Genomic DNA, 16,914 nt, shown 5'->3' with positions numbered 1-16,914 from the left:
GGGCTGAGGTGGGTGCCGAGGCAGCAGTGTGGCTGTTTCAAACACAGGACGACACTACACCTATTTTTTGGATTGAACACACCGACGAGAACCCCCACAGGGCCAGCGACAATCTGCCACTCATCTCCTGCTGTTACAGCACTTATGGGAAAGAGCTGGCAGGGCCATTCACCCTTCTCGCAGCCTGGCGCTCCACAGAGCACCCCTCCCCGCTTCTGTGAGTGCCACGTCACACGGGCAGAGCTGCCTGTTTGGGGTGGGCAGGAAGCACCTCTTGCCCCTCGGGAAGGTTTTGTTCAAGCTGCTCCGCTCTTCCCACTACAAAAAGAAATGGGGCTTTGCTGGGATACAGGGAGAGGAACTCCACTGCTGCGAGATCCCTTCACCCCAGTGATCATGGGCACCAAGGAACCTAACATAACCTGCCAGGGTGCCTCTCGGGGGCTGGTCTCTCTCCATGCAGAGCCTGTGCGAGCTGGCTTGTGGCTGCAGGAGAGAGAGGATTTCCAGGGCTTGTGCCTTCTTGCATCGGTGGCTGCTCTCCGCTGCACCCCAGCCTGGACTCTGGTGCCATCTCCCCGTTAGAGACGGTTATTTTTGGTGAGCGAAGAAGGTAAGGCTTTTCCGTGATGGCATCGTCTAGTAAAAGTGAGAGAGAGAATCACACCAAAAGGAGGGTCCAGGCGCAGGGAGCTAGCGCCGCTATTTGCCCAAGGCAGGGGCCACACCCACTATCTCTTCATATTTGGGCGGTGGGTCGTTGTAGGAGATGCAGGTTTCCTCACCACTGCTGGTCTCCGGGTGACCGGTCACCTCCTCGTAGGAAGGGGGAGGGGTGGCGCTAGACAGTCTGGAGAGGACGGAGAAGGAGTGCTCCGGCGGATAAAGAGTGCCTCCTGCTCTGCCATCAGCAGGCACCCTGCTGCCTGGCTCGCGCTGGGACTGGCCTTCCCCCTGGCTGTGAGAGGTCTCTCGGTACATCATGACCCTGGGGAGGCTGCGGCCCGCTCGGCTGGCCAAGTAGCGGTTCTGGGCGTACGAGGGACGGTGGCGCGTGGCCTTCTGCAGCTGACACCTCCAAATGATGAACAGGGCAATGACTATGAGCAGAGCCACTCCCAGGAGAGGCACCACCACATACATGGCATCTGAGCGCTCCGTGCCCTGCCCGGGGTCCTTGACGGAGTATATGGAGTTGGTGTATCCTTTCCAGAACTCCATCTGCAGAGGGGAACAAACCAGCACCAGTCACAGGCACTTGTGTCAGAGCAGCGCCCCTCAGCTTGGGGGCCAAAGGAAGAGGGCAGCCGCAAGGGGCTGCTCGCTTACATGCCCGACTTCCACTCTGTAGCTGAGGTAGAACTGTTCCGCCACCTCCTACTGGTTCCCCTCCAACGGAGCACAAACCAGGGAGCCAGTACCTGAGACATCATGGGAACCAGTGCACAGGTTTCTGGGCTCTCGCCCTGACAGCAGCAAGTGGCCCAATGAGAGGCCGAGGGCGCCTGTGCTAGCACCATCCCCTGCCCTGGTTAGACTGGAGGGCAGGGAGTGTGCCACAAGCACACGGTGGCAGTGCCAGCAATGCCTTGCCAACACCATGGCTCACAGTGCAAGGACACCTGGCGGGAGATGGCCTTGCGTGGGAGAGGTGGGTAACAGAAAAGTGAGCTCAGGTTTCCTGCTGACACCCAGGGAACAAACCACCTCATGGGCAGAGCAATCCACTCTCTCTCCCCTCCATCTCCTTCACCACCCCCCTCAGGGCTTGAGTTATTCCATCTCCTCAGGCTCTGGTCCCCACAGATCTCGCCCCCCGTGTACCGTTTTCTCCTTGTTCTCAAACACCTCCTTGACCTCCTCATAGCTGCAGATCTCCTCGATGCACTCCCGCTCAATGGTGCCCTGGCGGAACTCCTCCAGGAAGCTGTTGGCCCGGGGGAAGCGTTTGAGAATTGAGTGGGCGTTCTTGGCCCCCAGGAACACTGCAACACACAACACAGAGAGGCGCTGAGGACTCCCGCACACCCAGCCCCACAATGATCCAACCAGTGGCCTCTCACTGCCACAGGGCACAGGCTACTACACAGATGGCAGCTTCGGGTACCCAGCAGCACAGGTGCCCATTGGCTATGCTACACAACCCAGTGCTAGAGTCCGCCCACCCAGTCCCGCTAGCTAAGAAGGCACAACCTCCTACCAGAGAGAGGGTAGAGCAGGAGCTGAGCAGCCCTTACAGGCTCTCCCACTGCCTAGGACCAAGCTGGCCAGTGCTAGCGTGATGGAGCCAGACGGGAACCGTGCACTGGGCTGAGGGAGGACAATGGCAAGAGAGATTCACAAGTAGAGCTTTAATAGTCCCCTACCAGCAGAACACAATGACCTCGGCACTGCCATATCACAGTCCATCCCCCTCTCTCAACAGCCCTGAATGCTTCAAAGAGCGTGCAGGACTAGATTGAGGGGAAAACTTGTGAGTCCTACACTGGGCTGGTTGTAACTTCAGGCCCTCGGTGCTATTGTCCATCCCGCCCCTCTGCCCAAGAGAAAGCCAGTGCTGTTGGGATGCAGGGGGGGGAGGAGATCAGAACCCAGCCCGCAACCAACCCACACAATGCAGCTCTGGGCCACCATCCACTAAAAGCATCAGCTAAGCTCCAGGGGGATTTTAGTCACGCCTGGGGTATATTGTTCATGTTAAAACCCTGGCCTTTGGTCCTGCTCCCTGAATGCAGCTGAGGGTGTCCTGTTGCAATATCACCCACCTGCAGTCTCCTGTCTAACAGCACCAGAAACCTGCGCAACACCCAATCTGGGCTGATGCAGCCATCCTGTATCGCCTGCCCTGGTTCCTTATAATAACACGTGCACTCAGTTCAATAGGCTGGGAACCACCAGCTGGATTACAGGCAAAGTGCCCACTGCGACAGGGGACCAGAGCACAACTGGTACCGCTATGGCACCGCCCCATTTATGGCTACAACAGGAGGAGGCAGCCCCAGGGCACAGGGAAGAGGCATGGATGGAGGAACAGGAGCTCCGACAGCAGAGGGTCTGCGCCCTCCACTGGCAGGCTGCGTTGCCGGCAACACCACCTCTGCTCAGAAGAACCAAAGCGCCATGCGTCTATTTGCTGCCAGAACCAATGATGAGCAGGGACTCTTTGTTAAGAGGCGCCACTGTCTGAGGGAAGGAGAGTGGGGCTTTTGCAGCCCTTCTCTACATCGTCACCTCAGCCCATGCTGCACATTATAGGCCAGCAGATTAGGCGGCATCTGCACCAGCGCTGAACCGCGGTAGCTGCAGCAGAGGATGATGCCAGTCTAAGTACCAACTGGCCAATGCACCTATGCTAGCTGTGCTCTGCCCCCCCCCCCACCTTATGCTGCATTACCAATCCCACATTCCCAGCACACCACTGCAGGGTGGGAGATTCTAAAAGGCCTTCTGTGACCCCAGAGGGATTGTCGGAGATGAGGCCAAACTCCCATAGTTCCCCAGGAGTTGGCATTATTTCCGACTCCCTTTATCAAATGGGCCAGGACAAACGCTCAGCTCAGGAATGATTCCAGCTGGAGCTTTGGAGAAGCCGTCCTGAGGTGCATCCAACAGCTGCTACGAGGTACAGGAGAGCCCCGACAGCACCTGTGAAGAGCCAGAGACCAATACCAGCACTCATGCAGCTTCAGCTGCAATGCTCATGCCCCTACCCCACCTATGGCTGGATCTGTGCAGTATGCAAGGATGACACTCTGCAGATGAAATCCCACTTTGGGTCCACACCATGTCACAGACTGGGGACACCAAGTGGTTCAGGACCTGTGAGGTGCAGCAAGCAGCTGCATAACTTCATACTAAGGAAGGACACTTTTCAGTGCAGTGGGTGTGGGACTAGCCCCAACGCGGAAGCACCAGCCCACAAGGAGGAGACAGCCAATCACCCTGCAGAAGAGTGGCAATTGCCCTGTGGAAGCTATCCACCCAGGACAGTTATTTATCCCTTGGGTCCCAGTTTGGGGCTGGGAAGTCTCCTGCAGGTGCTGGTTTCAGACTCTCGCAATGGCATGGCATTCCATGCAGTGGCATGTGCTCAGATCAGAGCAGCCAAGGTAGCAGAGAGAATTCATGGATTTAAATAACCAGGTTGGCTCCAATCAATGGAACCTATGCGCCTATTGTGTGCTCTGTCCCAACAAGTCAGAATGTGCTCATAGGAAGGGGTCCTACTCACTGGGGTTCACAGGAAGATCATGCAAACATACCTAGGGTGCTCAGAGCACACAGCAGAATGGTCAAACACTCTGGACTCTTCCAGGTGAATCCTACTCTCACTGAAGGGCACAGGCACTGATGGGGTCTCCATCCCCACAGCAATTCAGGCTCACCCTGCAGGCCAACCAGTGCCTCAGTTTATGAAACCATTCTCAGATGACACAAACCCAGAGACCTGTACCCAGGACAGTGCACAGTTGAGAGACAAGGCCAGGTGGGTTACCAGCCGTGACACTTCACTGACTACTGTAGCAATTATATCTGCAATCACATGCATGTTGCAAAATCCATGTGAAAGCAAAGGCAAGGTCTCCTGTGCACAGTGGAGTGAGAGGGCAGCAGGATTTGAAGCAACTTACACACAGCCAAACTGTTACACATGAAGCAGTTGTTCATTAGCACAGCCTGCGATTTGGCCAGATAACAAGGGCTCTGTGCACACACTTTCTAACTAATGGCAGGACTTGGAAGAAGGATCATGCTAGCAGTTAACTAAAAATGTTACCTTGTCTTTAACTAGGAGTCATTTGTTGCTATATTGGTGGCAGGTTTCTCCTTGTTTTCATGTGACCTTCATTTTTCCTATTCTCAACTGGTATGGTGAGTGGTTTTATGGAGTATACACATCAATGCCTCTGGAGTAGTATTAGCAATTACTGCTATGACATGCCACCATCTTTTGGTCATGAGGGGATACACTTGATGGGTAACTGCATTTACTTTTTTCCCTGTGGTTTATTAATGAGGGAGTTTATGGAAGAGAGAACTGCTGTTGTACGGATTGCGACACTGGCAGACCAGGTAGCAGCTCATACTAAGGTCCCCATGTCTCAACTGAACACTGAAAAATACACAGCTGGAAGCAGTCTTGCTCACCTGTGTGTTAGTGTTATTAAAATAGGTATTAGAATTTAATAACATGTTTAGACTTTACTGATTGCTTGTGAGTTGCTGCATGCATTAATCTCACCTTACAATATGGGATACAGACTCTATAAGTAATATTTAAGCATTTGTATTGTAAGCTTCTGTGACACTGTAGATCACCAGACAGGAGAGAGATATTAACTAGTGTAAAGTGCTGGTCACCAACAGAAGGTGTTACTTCCTGACCAAGAGGAAGGCCCATCAACACCAGATGAACTATTGTAGAACATTAAAGAGAACAAAAGACATTTGTTGCTCTGCTCTCCCCTACACCACAAAGATGAGTCATTCAGGTGGATTCCTCCCATCAGCTGAGTTCACAACTCAGAGCACATAGAATCATAGGACTGGAAGGGACCTTGAGAGGTCATCTAGTCCAGTCCCATGCATGGGGAGATAGGAATAAAAACACCTAACAAGAAAGAACTGGATCTCTATGCTGCTTGGACTCTGGGGGGCAAGATTTTCTATGCATAAGCAAAAGATCCCCAGAGCTTAGCCTGGGTTAGCCCTAAATGACATATAGAGCTTGCTTTTTATAGAAGCTTCTATTACCTCTTGAAACTTAAGATTGTAACTCATTTGTATATTTATGTTTACCTGCTTTAATCTTGTAAATAACTCTCATTTCCTTTTCTATTTAATAAATCTTTAGATAGTTTATTATAGGATTGGTTACAAGTGTTGTCTTCAGTGCGAGATCTAAAGTGAAACTGATGTACGGTAAGTGACTGGTCCTTTGGAACTAAAGTAAACTGAATATTGCTGTGATTCTTGGTGTAAGGGACCGTTTATCACAAAGGTAGGCTCGCCTGGGTGGCAAGACAGATGGGAGTACCCCAGGAGTCTGTCTGTGACCCCATATTAAGGCTATCGTGCCTGAGGAGTTTACACTTAATAATTGACTGGCGAAATCTAAGTATAGAACTCACAGGCAATTTGGGGTTTGTGCCCTGGTTCTTAGCAGTCTGCCCTGAGGTTGGTACTCAGGCTCCTGAGTCACTGCAGACAGCTCGACATGGATAATAAAGAACTGTGTGAAGGATGTGAATTACAATGACTTTTCTCCAGAATCTACTTTATTATACAGAGATGCAGGCCAGCTTCAATACTAGACCACAGCAACATATTTACAAAAAAAATGGCAATGGAGAGACTATTTTACAATCATCAAGTGCATCTTGCTGGGGCCCCAGCTCTCCTATTTCTTCAGTCTCTGTGAAGGAATTTCATGGGGAATGGCTGTGAGGGAGCTGTCCCGAGAGGAGCACTGGCCAGCTTAGCAGGGTAGTACTGAGCAGATGATGCAGGGATCGGTTGCTGGATCAGCTTTGGCTACCATCTGCTCTTCAGCCTTTGTGCACTGGGTGGAGGTTTCACAATGGAGCTGTCTATCCTCAAGTCATTTCCTATCTTTCTGGAAATAGCCTGGCACCAGCTCCTCCTCTTGCCTCGACCCATCCAGTCTTTCAGGAGCGCATCTCACTTCCTCCTCCTCCTCACACTGGAACATTCGCTCTGAGCTCCTTTGAGTCTCCCTCTGTGTTTCCTGAAGTAACAAGCCTGTTCCCTGCTTTTCCTGGACCTCAGGTTTGCCAGCCTTTCCACCACTGTGCAACCTGGCCCGTTCCCTGCTCTGGGACATCCACGGTGCTGTACTGGCTTCTATAATGAAAAGAAACAAATAAGAGCTTCAATAAGTGAAGCAAAAGCTCAATCATTCCTTGGATCACCAAGGAACACAATGGAAGTCTTTGTTCTAGCCCAATTTCGAATGCCAGTGCCTCCAGAAAGGCTCTCCTTGGACTGGAGCCTGCAAGGACCCCTTAGAATTCACAACTGTTACAAGAAGGGTGGAGATGCTAAATCATTGGAACGAAGGACACGGAAGGGATGGGGAGCTACTGACAGTCAGTATAATCACACTACCAAAGGCTACTTATCAGGCAAATAGGAGCCTCGGAGACATGTCTGTGCCGATGGTCCCAGCAAGAGTAAGCAAGGGATGTCAGAGCAAGGGGGGAGGCTGGCAGGTTAGCCCTGTAGTCACTGGAATGGACACTGGGGGACAGGCTCAGAGAAAGCAGGGGCTGCGTGAGCTTCTACAGCAGGGGTGGGCAAACTTTTTGGCCCGAGGGCCACATCTGGGTGGGGAAATTGTATGCAGGGCCATGAATGTAGGGCTGGGGCAGGGGGTGCAGTGTGCAGGAAGGGGCTCAGGGCAAGGGGTTGGGGTGCAGGACAGGTGCAGGGTGTAGGAGGGGGCGCAGAGTATGGGAGGGGGCTCAGGGGACAGGGTCGGGGTGCAGGAGAGGGTGTGTAGTGCAGGAGGGGGTTAGGGTGCAGGGTGCAGGAGGGGTTTGGGGTGTGGGCTCCGGCCCCGCTTACCTCAAGCGGTTCTGGGGTGGCAGCGGCACAAAGCAAGGCTAAGGCCCCGTGCCGCTCTCGGAAGTGGCCAGCATCTCCGGCAGTGGCTCCTGGGGGTGGGGTGGGGCAGGCAGCTCCGCCGTGCGCTGCCCTTGCCTGCGGGTACCACCCCCCCCCCCCCAAAGCTCCCATTGGCTGCGGTTCCCTGTTCCTGGCCAATGGGAGCTGCGGGGGGCAGTGCCGGCAGGAGAGGGCAGTGCACGGAGCCCTCTACCCCCGCCTCTCTCCCAGGGACCACAGGGATGTGGCGCAGGGCCAGGGCAGGCAGGGACTCTGCCTTAGCCCCTCTGCGCCACAGGGCTGGCAATCCCATGGGTTGGATTGAAAGCCCTGACGGGCCAGATCCAGCCCACGGGCCACAGTTTGCCCTCCCCCGTTCTCAGGGTAAAGGGGAATAAGCATTGCCTCCAAACTGGATCGGGGGGGGGCGATTTTCAAAGGCACTAAGACCAGTGAGCCCCACTGACTCTCAACAGCAGGGTGTGCCCTTGAAGAGCACAAGCGTTATGAAAGGTTTACAGACACAGAGGAATAAGGATTAAGGTTAATTGGTATCCACGGTAGATTTCTTTCAATGCATTCAGTGCCTGACAGCAGGTAGGGTAAGCAGTAATTATCCTGGCAGCTCCCATGGCCTGTGTTAGATCTACATCACTTTGCTATCAAAATATGCCAATGACTGTCTTTCATGCATTAATCAGACAGAACGGCATGTGACTGAGGCCAGATAAGAGCAGAATGCTAATCGGATGCCATGGCCCAGGGGCCAACAGATGCAGTGCCACAAACATTTGGCCACAGCAGCCAAGAGGTAGCTTCCTGCCACCCAGGTCTTATTCGTAGGCTTAAGCTGCAGTTTGTGTTATTTTTGTTTTCCCCCCTTACTTTGCCAGCTTCAAGTCCAGGCAGATGGCATTGCTCAGTGGCTGCTGGGTACGGCCACCCTAACAGCAAACACGGCTCATACAGCCAGAAAGGCATTGGGCAGGGTTACTGAGCGGGAGGCCAGAACTGGGGAATTATTCGGGAAGGGCCTGGTAGCCGTGGAGCCAGGGAGGGCAGGGGGAGAGGTGAGGCCTTCCACCCTTGTCTGAGGCGACAAGTGCCTTTTAAAAAACAGTCATGGCAGCATCCATAAGAAGCCACAAAACTCTTCCCCCTGCACCTGCACTCAGCCTCCTCACTGGCACAATACATATAACAAAGAGCTGCATACCTGGCACAGAGCAGCCCTCGTCCCCCGGGTCCTCCTGCTGGCTCAGCTTGACCGCTGTCTCCACTGTTAGGTCTGGATCCTGGCATGCCCCAAGCAGATCCCAAGATCCCAGCAAGATCCCTGGCCTCTCCCAGTCTGGCTTCAGAACCAGGGCTATCCTCAGCTCTCAGCGGAGCACCGCACACAGCCTCTGTGCCATGCAGCAGCACATCAGGCTGCCCACAAGAGCGAGCAGGAAGGATTCAGTGTAGCTCTTTAAAGATCAAACATGCTTTTCCCACCCTGCTATTATTGTCCCAGCTTTATCATACTGAACCATCGGGCCCTTGATATTGTCCCAGCACAGCTCGCTAGTCCGAGCAGCGGCCATTGCAGTGGGTTACTTGGCTGTTCACTTACATAGCGACTGCAGGGCCTGGGTCACCTCCCCTCCCCAGCTAGTCACCAATGCCCACAGCACTCTCAGATCTGCCCCTACCATGCTCCCAGGAAATCCTCCTCAGAGCCATGCTGGCGACTGGAGCAGAACAAAGTCAAATTGCTGCTGAAGAAGTGGGTTGTTGTGAACACAGTGCACAAATGAGCGCCACCGCCTGGGCAGCACAGGTAACAGGCCCCAAGCCAAATGGCCCCCTGTGCCACGCAGCATAGAAAGCAGACCAGGCAGGCTGCCTAAGCAGTGACCAGTACACTGTGGGAAGGGCAGAGCAGGACTCCATGCACGACTGGGGCTATTATGCCAGCGATCCGTGCCCACTCTGGCTTGGTAAGGTGGTGAGAGCAAGGCTGAGCCAAATGGTGGCATAACTGAAAATGCACAGTTGAGTGGGGATGCCTGGTGTGTTACAGGTGTGCGAGAGGGACCAGAAATTCACCCAGCTACTCTACTGGACACCAGACTCTGACTCTGCAGCCAGGGAACATACAGCAAAGAGATGCGCAGGAAGAGATAAAGCCATGCCTCATGCCTCTGATCCTAGAAGGAGCCAAGACACTGCCCCACCTCTGAGATCCAAGGCAACACAGACTATTCCCTACCATCTTCTCAAAGAGGAGGCTGCCAGCCCTTTCCCCCACCACGTGCAAGAGACCTGTCCCCCCCACACCTCTTCCTCCAGGAGGGGTGGAGAGACCACGCTTGCCCCTCCCTGCCCTTGAGGCCCTCATTGGGAAATACTTACTTGCCATGCTGCCTTGCTCAGATACTCAGGGCTCTCACCTACCTGTTGGGAAGAAAATGGGAGAGTCACGGAGCGCTCAAAGTCACAGGCCCTTGGTTCCAAGCCCTTGGTCACACGAGTAGCAGGGACTGATCCATGGGGAAAGATGGGTTTTTCTGGAGCCTGGGCAGCTTGCTGCAGGTCCCAGCTGAGCTCTATATACCCATCGTCTCTACAGGAAACTATGACCCACCCAATACTGCCTCCAGGCTCCTTTGGTACACACCACACGTCACAGAATGGCAGCTGGCCCTCGCCAGCTCATCCAACCCGCTTTCAGCCCTCCCACCCCACATATCCATTCGGCATCTGATCTGCCCCAAGATCCCCCTGTTTCAAGACAGAGCATATCAGCGGCTCTGCATAACCCCAGAGTGCCCAAGAAGCAGGCCACAACGCCTACGGGGATTCCCGTCAGTCAGCTCAGGGCATCTTTGTCTCTCAGTGAACAAATGTGCCCCACTTCAGTAGGAGAAGGTAAAAACACCCCCATGGCTTCTGCTCCATCACATCATGCAGGAGAGATGTAGCACACTCCGGTCTCCACGCATTAACTGGCTGCTTCATATCATCTAGCCTAAGGCTGGCGGGCAAGAGGCATAGAACATGCAGGCTTGCAAAGTGCTTTACAACCTCTCCCCACCACAGCAGACTTTATAGTTCACTGCCAGGCTACGTCCAACATCCGCTACCCTAACATTAACTACCCTTCACCCCAAGGCCAGCACCTCTTACGTGGCCAGGAAAGCTCTGCCAGCCAGTCTAAACCCACAGTGTGCACTTAGGAGCCTTACTGGTCTGAGAATTTACAGCCCAATCCTGCAACCTGCTGAGGCCAGGTCTATACCACAAAGTTTTCCTGGAATAGTTATGTAGGGCAGGGGTGTGAAAAAATCCACACCGCTGACCAACACAGCCAGGCTGCCAAAAACCTCCATGTAGATGCTGCTATGCCAGCACAAGTCCTTTTACCAGCATAGCTTATGTCGTTTGGGCAAAAGATCTCTTTATGCCACATCTCCTCTAGGTGGCTCTATTAGCATAGCTACTAGTATAGCCTCTCTCATGTAGACTGCTTGGGGTGTTCTCAGCTCCCTGAGGCAGTAGGAATTGAGGATGCTCAGCCACCTCGCAGAATCAGGCCCTTGAAGAAGAGAGTTTAGACACCTGGGTGCATACAGAACCGTGTCCATAAAATGAAAGATGAGCCAGATGGCCAGGAGCCCAGAGCTAACCCAGAGGGCGAGAAACAAACAAGATTTCTTCACCCAGAGGTGCTAGATCAAAGCCAATCTCCACAGCACACAGATACTGTACTACAGGCTTGAAAACTGCACTTGGCACCTGCTAGCTTTAGGGTGAATACACCAGCCACATGAAGGAAGAAACACCCCCTTTACCCCCCACTGAGAGCTCCTGCCCACAGAATGTAAGCTGTTTGGGGCAGGGACCATCCATTCTGAGTTTGTACAGCACCTGGCACATAGGGGCCCCAGTAATGCATCAGAGCCCAAGGCACCACTTCAACACAAGTTGAGTAACAGTAATACAGTAATAGTATCCCCAGCCGCTAGAAAGAGAGGGTGCTGGAATGCACTGCTTAGGGGGCTTGGGCAGCCTGCTAATCTATCCTTCCCCCACCTCCCGGCTACTGCTACTCTACCCAAGGCCCTCAACAGCCTCCAATTTATTTATTTTTGAGCCCTTCTCCTCCATGAACAGTTCCAGTGGATGCTTCTGCTGTTCACAGCTTTCCCGCATACCTGCAGAATGACAACTGCTGACTGTTTCACTGCTGCTCAGCCTACTGAATAGCAGCAGTGCAAATGAGAAGAGTTCCATTAATGCTGCACGGCAAAACTAACAGCACAGTAGTGGTGCTACAGCTGTCAGCAAACTCAGGAAGGCAATACTACATTTGGAAGGTTAACTTGCTGTAAACAATGAAATCACATTGTGTAGAAGTGTCTGGTGTCCCTCCACAAACAGGAGCCATTTCCTATTCACAAGTGAATCCTTCAGACTCTATTCTACCACCTCCCCATTGTGCTCTGCTAGCCAGCTCAAGCCCATGCTGCATCATTACAGGAATTCCCTGGCTTTTCTCCCCACATCTCAGATCTGCACAGCAGAACCCATCCCCCTCATTCTGACCATGTAATACAGTGGCACAATTCCATCCAGGGGCTCTAGTGACACTGCAAACCAGAGAAGTAAAAAGATTCTCACCAGACTTTACTTTTATTATGGGGGGGGGGGGGAGGGAAGAAGAGGAGAAACAACAAGAAATAAAAACTACACTAGTCTGAGGACCAGGATTTACAATACTCAGATCTAGATCAGTCCTTAAGTAGCTCAGCAACAGTTTCTAAGCCCAATTACTTTACTCACCAGTGCTAGAAATAAATGTCACATCTCTTCAAAACCCACAAATCTAAGGCTTCCAGTAGCACAGAGCAGTTGTTTCTCACCCCAACAGGGCAGGGAGTAGTGAACCTTGCACACAACCTCTTTCTGGTTATTATTAACATTTCTATCCACCAACACCACAACTATGTCTTACATGACTTTAGAAGCTGTTGTATCAAGAATGGTTAGACATAGAAAATAAGTCTGTAGCCATATGGAATGCACATTTCAATGGCCTAAAGCATTCATCTCTAGCAGTCTGTGAAATATTGACTGCAAAATACATGCTGGAATTAAAGTGGAGATGAAGGAAGAAAGCAAGATAGCAGACTGTAAAATCAGGTTATCTCAGATAGCACCAGGCGCTAGGAAGACAGATTGGACCAATATAGATGTTTTCAACACTGGAAATTTTTTCTAAGGTCTGGTTAGCCCAATAGAGGAAACTTTGGTCCCTAAAACATTGATGTGACACAGGTTGAGAACTTGTAACTATCCAATTGGATCTTCTATGGACTATAACGTGGTCAGTTGCATCGGCTATAATCAGAGGTTGCTTTGGTCTGGTTAATTTTTGCTTATGTTCAGTTTTCATTAAGAAATAAAAAATTATGTGACAACAGGAGAGGGTTATACACAAACCCTCATCTTCATCAACAATACTTAGAAGGGACAAGGTGGTCTACAATCATTAATTTATCCTCACACAAGTCAGTGGCAAGAGCTGGGATTAGAAATCAGGAATCCTGGCTCATTAGGCCACACGGTGTCTCTGATGAGCAGCGGTGTACACCCCTCTTCAGAAAAGACACATTTCAGGGGGTAGGGGTATGAGTGTGTGGGGAGGGGGGCATCATTTTAAGAAAAGCTGATATTTTAAGCTTAATTATAAGATTGAGGCCAGGCTGGTAATACTTGAACTATGCATGCAAGGGGCCAGCTGATGGGATGCAGGTCATGTGAGGAAGGTGAATATATTCCTAGCACAAAGGAGTAGGGCTATTTAATCCAATGGAAAAACAACCTGGTAGATATGAGCTTCAATATTCATGTGTATACTATACACATGATTGGTGTGCATGTATCATAGCAGCAAGTGACATGTATTTATATATAAATAAATTTATATTCTGGGCACGAATTTCACATTTCTAAACACACCAGCATTATAGGCACCCATACAAAACACAGGGTCTGGAACTCAAAATTCTCCACCTCAAAGGACACTGAATAGTTAATTTTTTCTGCCTAAGGATGACAAAAACCTGAGGAACCCAAACCCAGAGCCCAGCCTCAACACCCACCCGATCGGTTCCCCTCCCTCCTTCTCCGAACAGTGTTTTCCTCCTCTATAAATACACCATCAATAGGAGGTTGCCATGGCAATGGTGAGGAGGCGTGAGGGATACAGCAATGGGGATGCTGATGCAGTCACACATTCGTGTCTTCCAGACCTCGCAACCCCCGGGCTCCCTCCATCCAACGATGATGCTGTGGAAACCGTGCTGGTAGAATATGGTGTCCTCTGCCTCTAGCAATACAGGCAGACTCTGCGTGGGTGTGTGGTCTGGGGGAAGGATGTAGGCAGACAGAGAGGTTAGCCAGAACCCCTGATCCTCTTGCCAGCACAGGAGCGGGTTGCGGGATTCCATAACACCACTGACGTGTGGTGGCACGTCGGGAGGCTGCCGGATTGCTGGGCGTCATACCGCCAAGGATGCCAGCTGCTTTGCAAGTTCGAAGAACTATTTTTGTTTTCAAAGCCAAGAGCAACACATCGGGGAAGGCTCCACAGGCTCCAATTCTCAGAGACCACAAAGCCCCATGGTGGCCAGGATGCCATCCCCACAAACCAATCCACAAACCCTCAATGGGACCAGAATTCGTCCTAAACCAATCCTAAAACTCACCAGGTTTGGAGTGTATGCTCGCAAACAGCTGATATGTACCAGCCAGGCACCTTCCACCCTCAGCCCCCTGGACCTGCCCCGAATCCCACTGTAGCCAGTGAACACACCTTCCCCCACAGTCCACAGCACCCACACACCCTAGCAGATACTTTCCCAGCTCCTCGGAGCTTAGCACTCAAGTACCGATTCGTTTCACTCTTCCCTCCATTGCCATCATGCTTCCCCTTCCCCCCTCTCCATCCCAACCCCTCTTTCCTTCCCCACCACTTCCCTGACATTCCTGCCTCCCTCCTGATTCCCAAAGGCAGACTCAACCCCCTTCCTCTCTATTCCAGTCCCCAAAGCTCTAATCCCACCCTCCCACTCAATCCCCTCTTCCGGTACTGTCCCTCACCCCTCTTCTAGCACACCCCTCAGCCTCCCACTCAGTCTCTACTGCACCCCCAATTTCCACAGCCCTGGGTTGTCTCCAGCTCCTAAAAATTCATACTACTTCACGCTACCCTGTCCCCTCCTGCCCCATTTCTTCCCCCCTTCCCCTCCACTTCCCAGTTCCCCCACCCCAGACATCCATCTCATCTTCCTCCAGCCCCCCTGCCCCATCCCCATACCCATGCCTCTATCCACCCCCCCATCCCTATAAGCCCCTATAAGCCCCCTCCCCCTCCCCATACCTGCTCCTCTATCCACCCCACCATCCCTATGGGCCCCCTCCCCATATCCACTCCTCTATCCACCCCCCATCCCATCCCTACAGGCCCCCTCCCATTGTCCTTTCCGCTAGCCTCCTGGCCCTTCCCCTCCATCTCCCCACCCCCCAACCCAAACCTACACCCCCATCCCCCTCCCCAAACCCCTTCTCCTCTCATCCTCTGCCCCTTGCCCTATTCCCCCACCCCATGACCCTATCCCATGGCCCTCCCCTCTGTCCAAGCCCTATGCACCCTAAACCCCCACCCCTTCTCCCCTCTGCATGACCCCTGCCCAGCCACCCCATACCTCTTACCACTGCCCCTTCTCCCTACCCCATCCACCCTCACCCCTTCTTCCCTCCCCATGACCCCTTCCCCATCCATCCCCTCCCCATCCACCCCTTCTCCCGTCCCCATTTTCCCCACCCCTTCGCCCCTCGCCATGATGACCCCCACCCCATACTCCTCACCATGACCCCCTCCTTGTACTTCCCATTACCCCCTCGTCTTGCCCTAGTCCGCACCCCATTCCCTCCCCTCGGTACCTCATGCCCGCCGCAGCTCCGGGCTCCCCGCGCGCGCACACACACAGAGCCGCCGGCTCCCCGCCCGCCCGGCGCAGCCCAAGCCTGCAGCCACCAGTGTCCACCCGCGGACAAGGGGCGGGGCGGGGCCGAGCCGCCCTCCCTGTCCAATCACAGAGCGGGGGCGGAGCTGGCAAACATCTATGGCCAATCATTCAGCCGCTAAGGCGTGAGCGCTCCATCTAGTCTGCCCAATCACAAAATGGAAGGGGCGGGACGCCTCTCCCACTGTGACCAATCAGCGTGGCAGAGGCGGGCGTTGCCGCCTGCTGTGTCCACTCAGAGGGCAGCCTTTGAAGGAAGGGCCGTCCCACTTCTGGGTTTGAAGGCCTCTGCGCCGCAGGGTGCTCTGGGAGTTGTAGTCCTGATGGCTGGGTCATGCCAGGACGCTGCAGGGAGTGAGCACGAAGCTGTGGGAGGCGTCTCCGCTCGCTGCGGCTCTGATGCGCCCCTCACCGCAATGTCTGGGCCCATGATCGCACCAAGCCAGGGCCTTGTTGTGTGTGGCTGCAGAGGGACCTGGCTCCACCATTCATGTTCAGCCACTATTCTCCACTTGCCCCAGACTTGGAAGGAAGTTGCTCCCGGCGGAGGCCTGCCTGGCCAGAGAGCTGCTGGGGTCATGGGGAAGGGTCTCTTTGCTATAGGCCGCGGCTGAGATCCCATCCCTGTTGTGCCTGGTACTTACCCACACATAGTAAGGGACAGGCCCTGCCCAGAGAGCTCACAGGTCGTGCCGACAGGGCAGTTAAAGACATGGGGTGAGATGGGCCAGGCTCACCCTGCTGACAGGTAGTAGCGCATCCCACTGCCAGCTGAGCTCAAACCCCAGAAGCATGTTTTTTTTAAATAAATTTAAATTAATTTTTTTTTAATTAATGGAGATATCTTATCTCCTAAAACTGGAAAGGACATCAAATCCAGCCCCCTGCCTTCACTAGCAAGACCAAGTACTAATTTTACCCCAGATCCCTAAGTGGCCCCCTCAAGGATTGAACTCACAACCCTAGGTTTAGCAGGCCAATGCTCAAACCACTGAGCTATCCCTCCCCCTGCTAACAACAACAACAACAGAGAGGGGCTCAAACCACACACTTCCGAGCTGCAAAAGTTGGTCCCAGCACCACATGTCGCAGCTTATAAATAACTAAAACGATGATGACTGATGGTGCTCTGCACTTCTACAGTGTCTATCATCTAAGGCTCTTACAACAACACCAGGGAGGAAATGGGGATAAACTGGCCACAAATAATCTT

General features: G+C 52.9%; 1 protein-coding gene across 4 annotated transcripts; it reads right to left on the bottom strand.

The window, feature by feature from the left end:
- Positions 1–702: 702 nt before the first annotated feature.
- Positions 703–15,684, bottom strand: PRRG3 (proline rich and Gla domain 3). Of its 4 annotated transcripts, XM_024197923.3 has the most exons (4): positions 15,619–15,684; positions 10,024–10,065; positions 1,825–1,985; positions 703–1,221 (listed from the first exon to the last, which is right to left on the bottom strand). In XM_024197923.3, the coding sequence occupies exons 2-4, from the start codon at positions 10,028–10,030 to the stop codon at positions 703–705; spliced, it is 687 nt and encodes a 228-aa protein (XP_024053691.1). In that variant the 5' UTR covers positions 10,031–10,065; positions 15,619–15,684. The 4 variants fall into 4 exon arrangements, 2 of the variants coding, with proteins under 2 accessions (XP_024053691.1, XP_024053692.1); XM_024197924.2 differs by lacking the exon at positions 15,619–15,684 and having other exon boundaries at positions 10,024–10,291; XR_002907983.3 differs by lacking the exons at positions 703–1,221; positions 1,825–1,985 and adding an exon at positions 6,273–6,864.
- Between the last annotated feature and the right edge of the window lie 1,230 nt (positions 15,685–16,914).

Source organism: Terrapene carolina, unplaced genomic scaffold (assembly GCF_002925995.2).
Source record: "Terrapene carolina triunguis isolate 2854851 unplaced genomic scaffold, T_m_triunguis-2.0 Scaffold131, whole genome shotgun sequence".
Taxonomy (NCBI): domain Eukaryota; kingdom Metazoa; phylum Chordata; order Testudines; family Emydidae; genus Terrapene; species Terrapene triunguis.
The sequence above is the reverse complement of the archived record's forward strand: the minus strand, read 5'-3'. Positions and strand labels throughout refer to the sequence as shown.

What these genes read in the sequence shown, in the direction of transcription:
- PRRG3 (XM_024197923.3), bottom strand. An exon ending in TTGAGAACAAGGAGAAAACG is followed by an intron (nt 1,222 to 1,824) that starts GTACACGGGGGG and finishes TCCCCTCTGCAG; the next exon opens with ATGGAGTTCTGGAAAGGATA.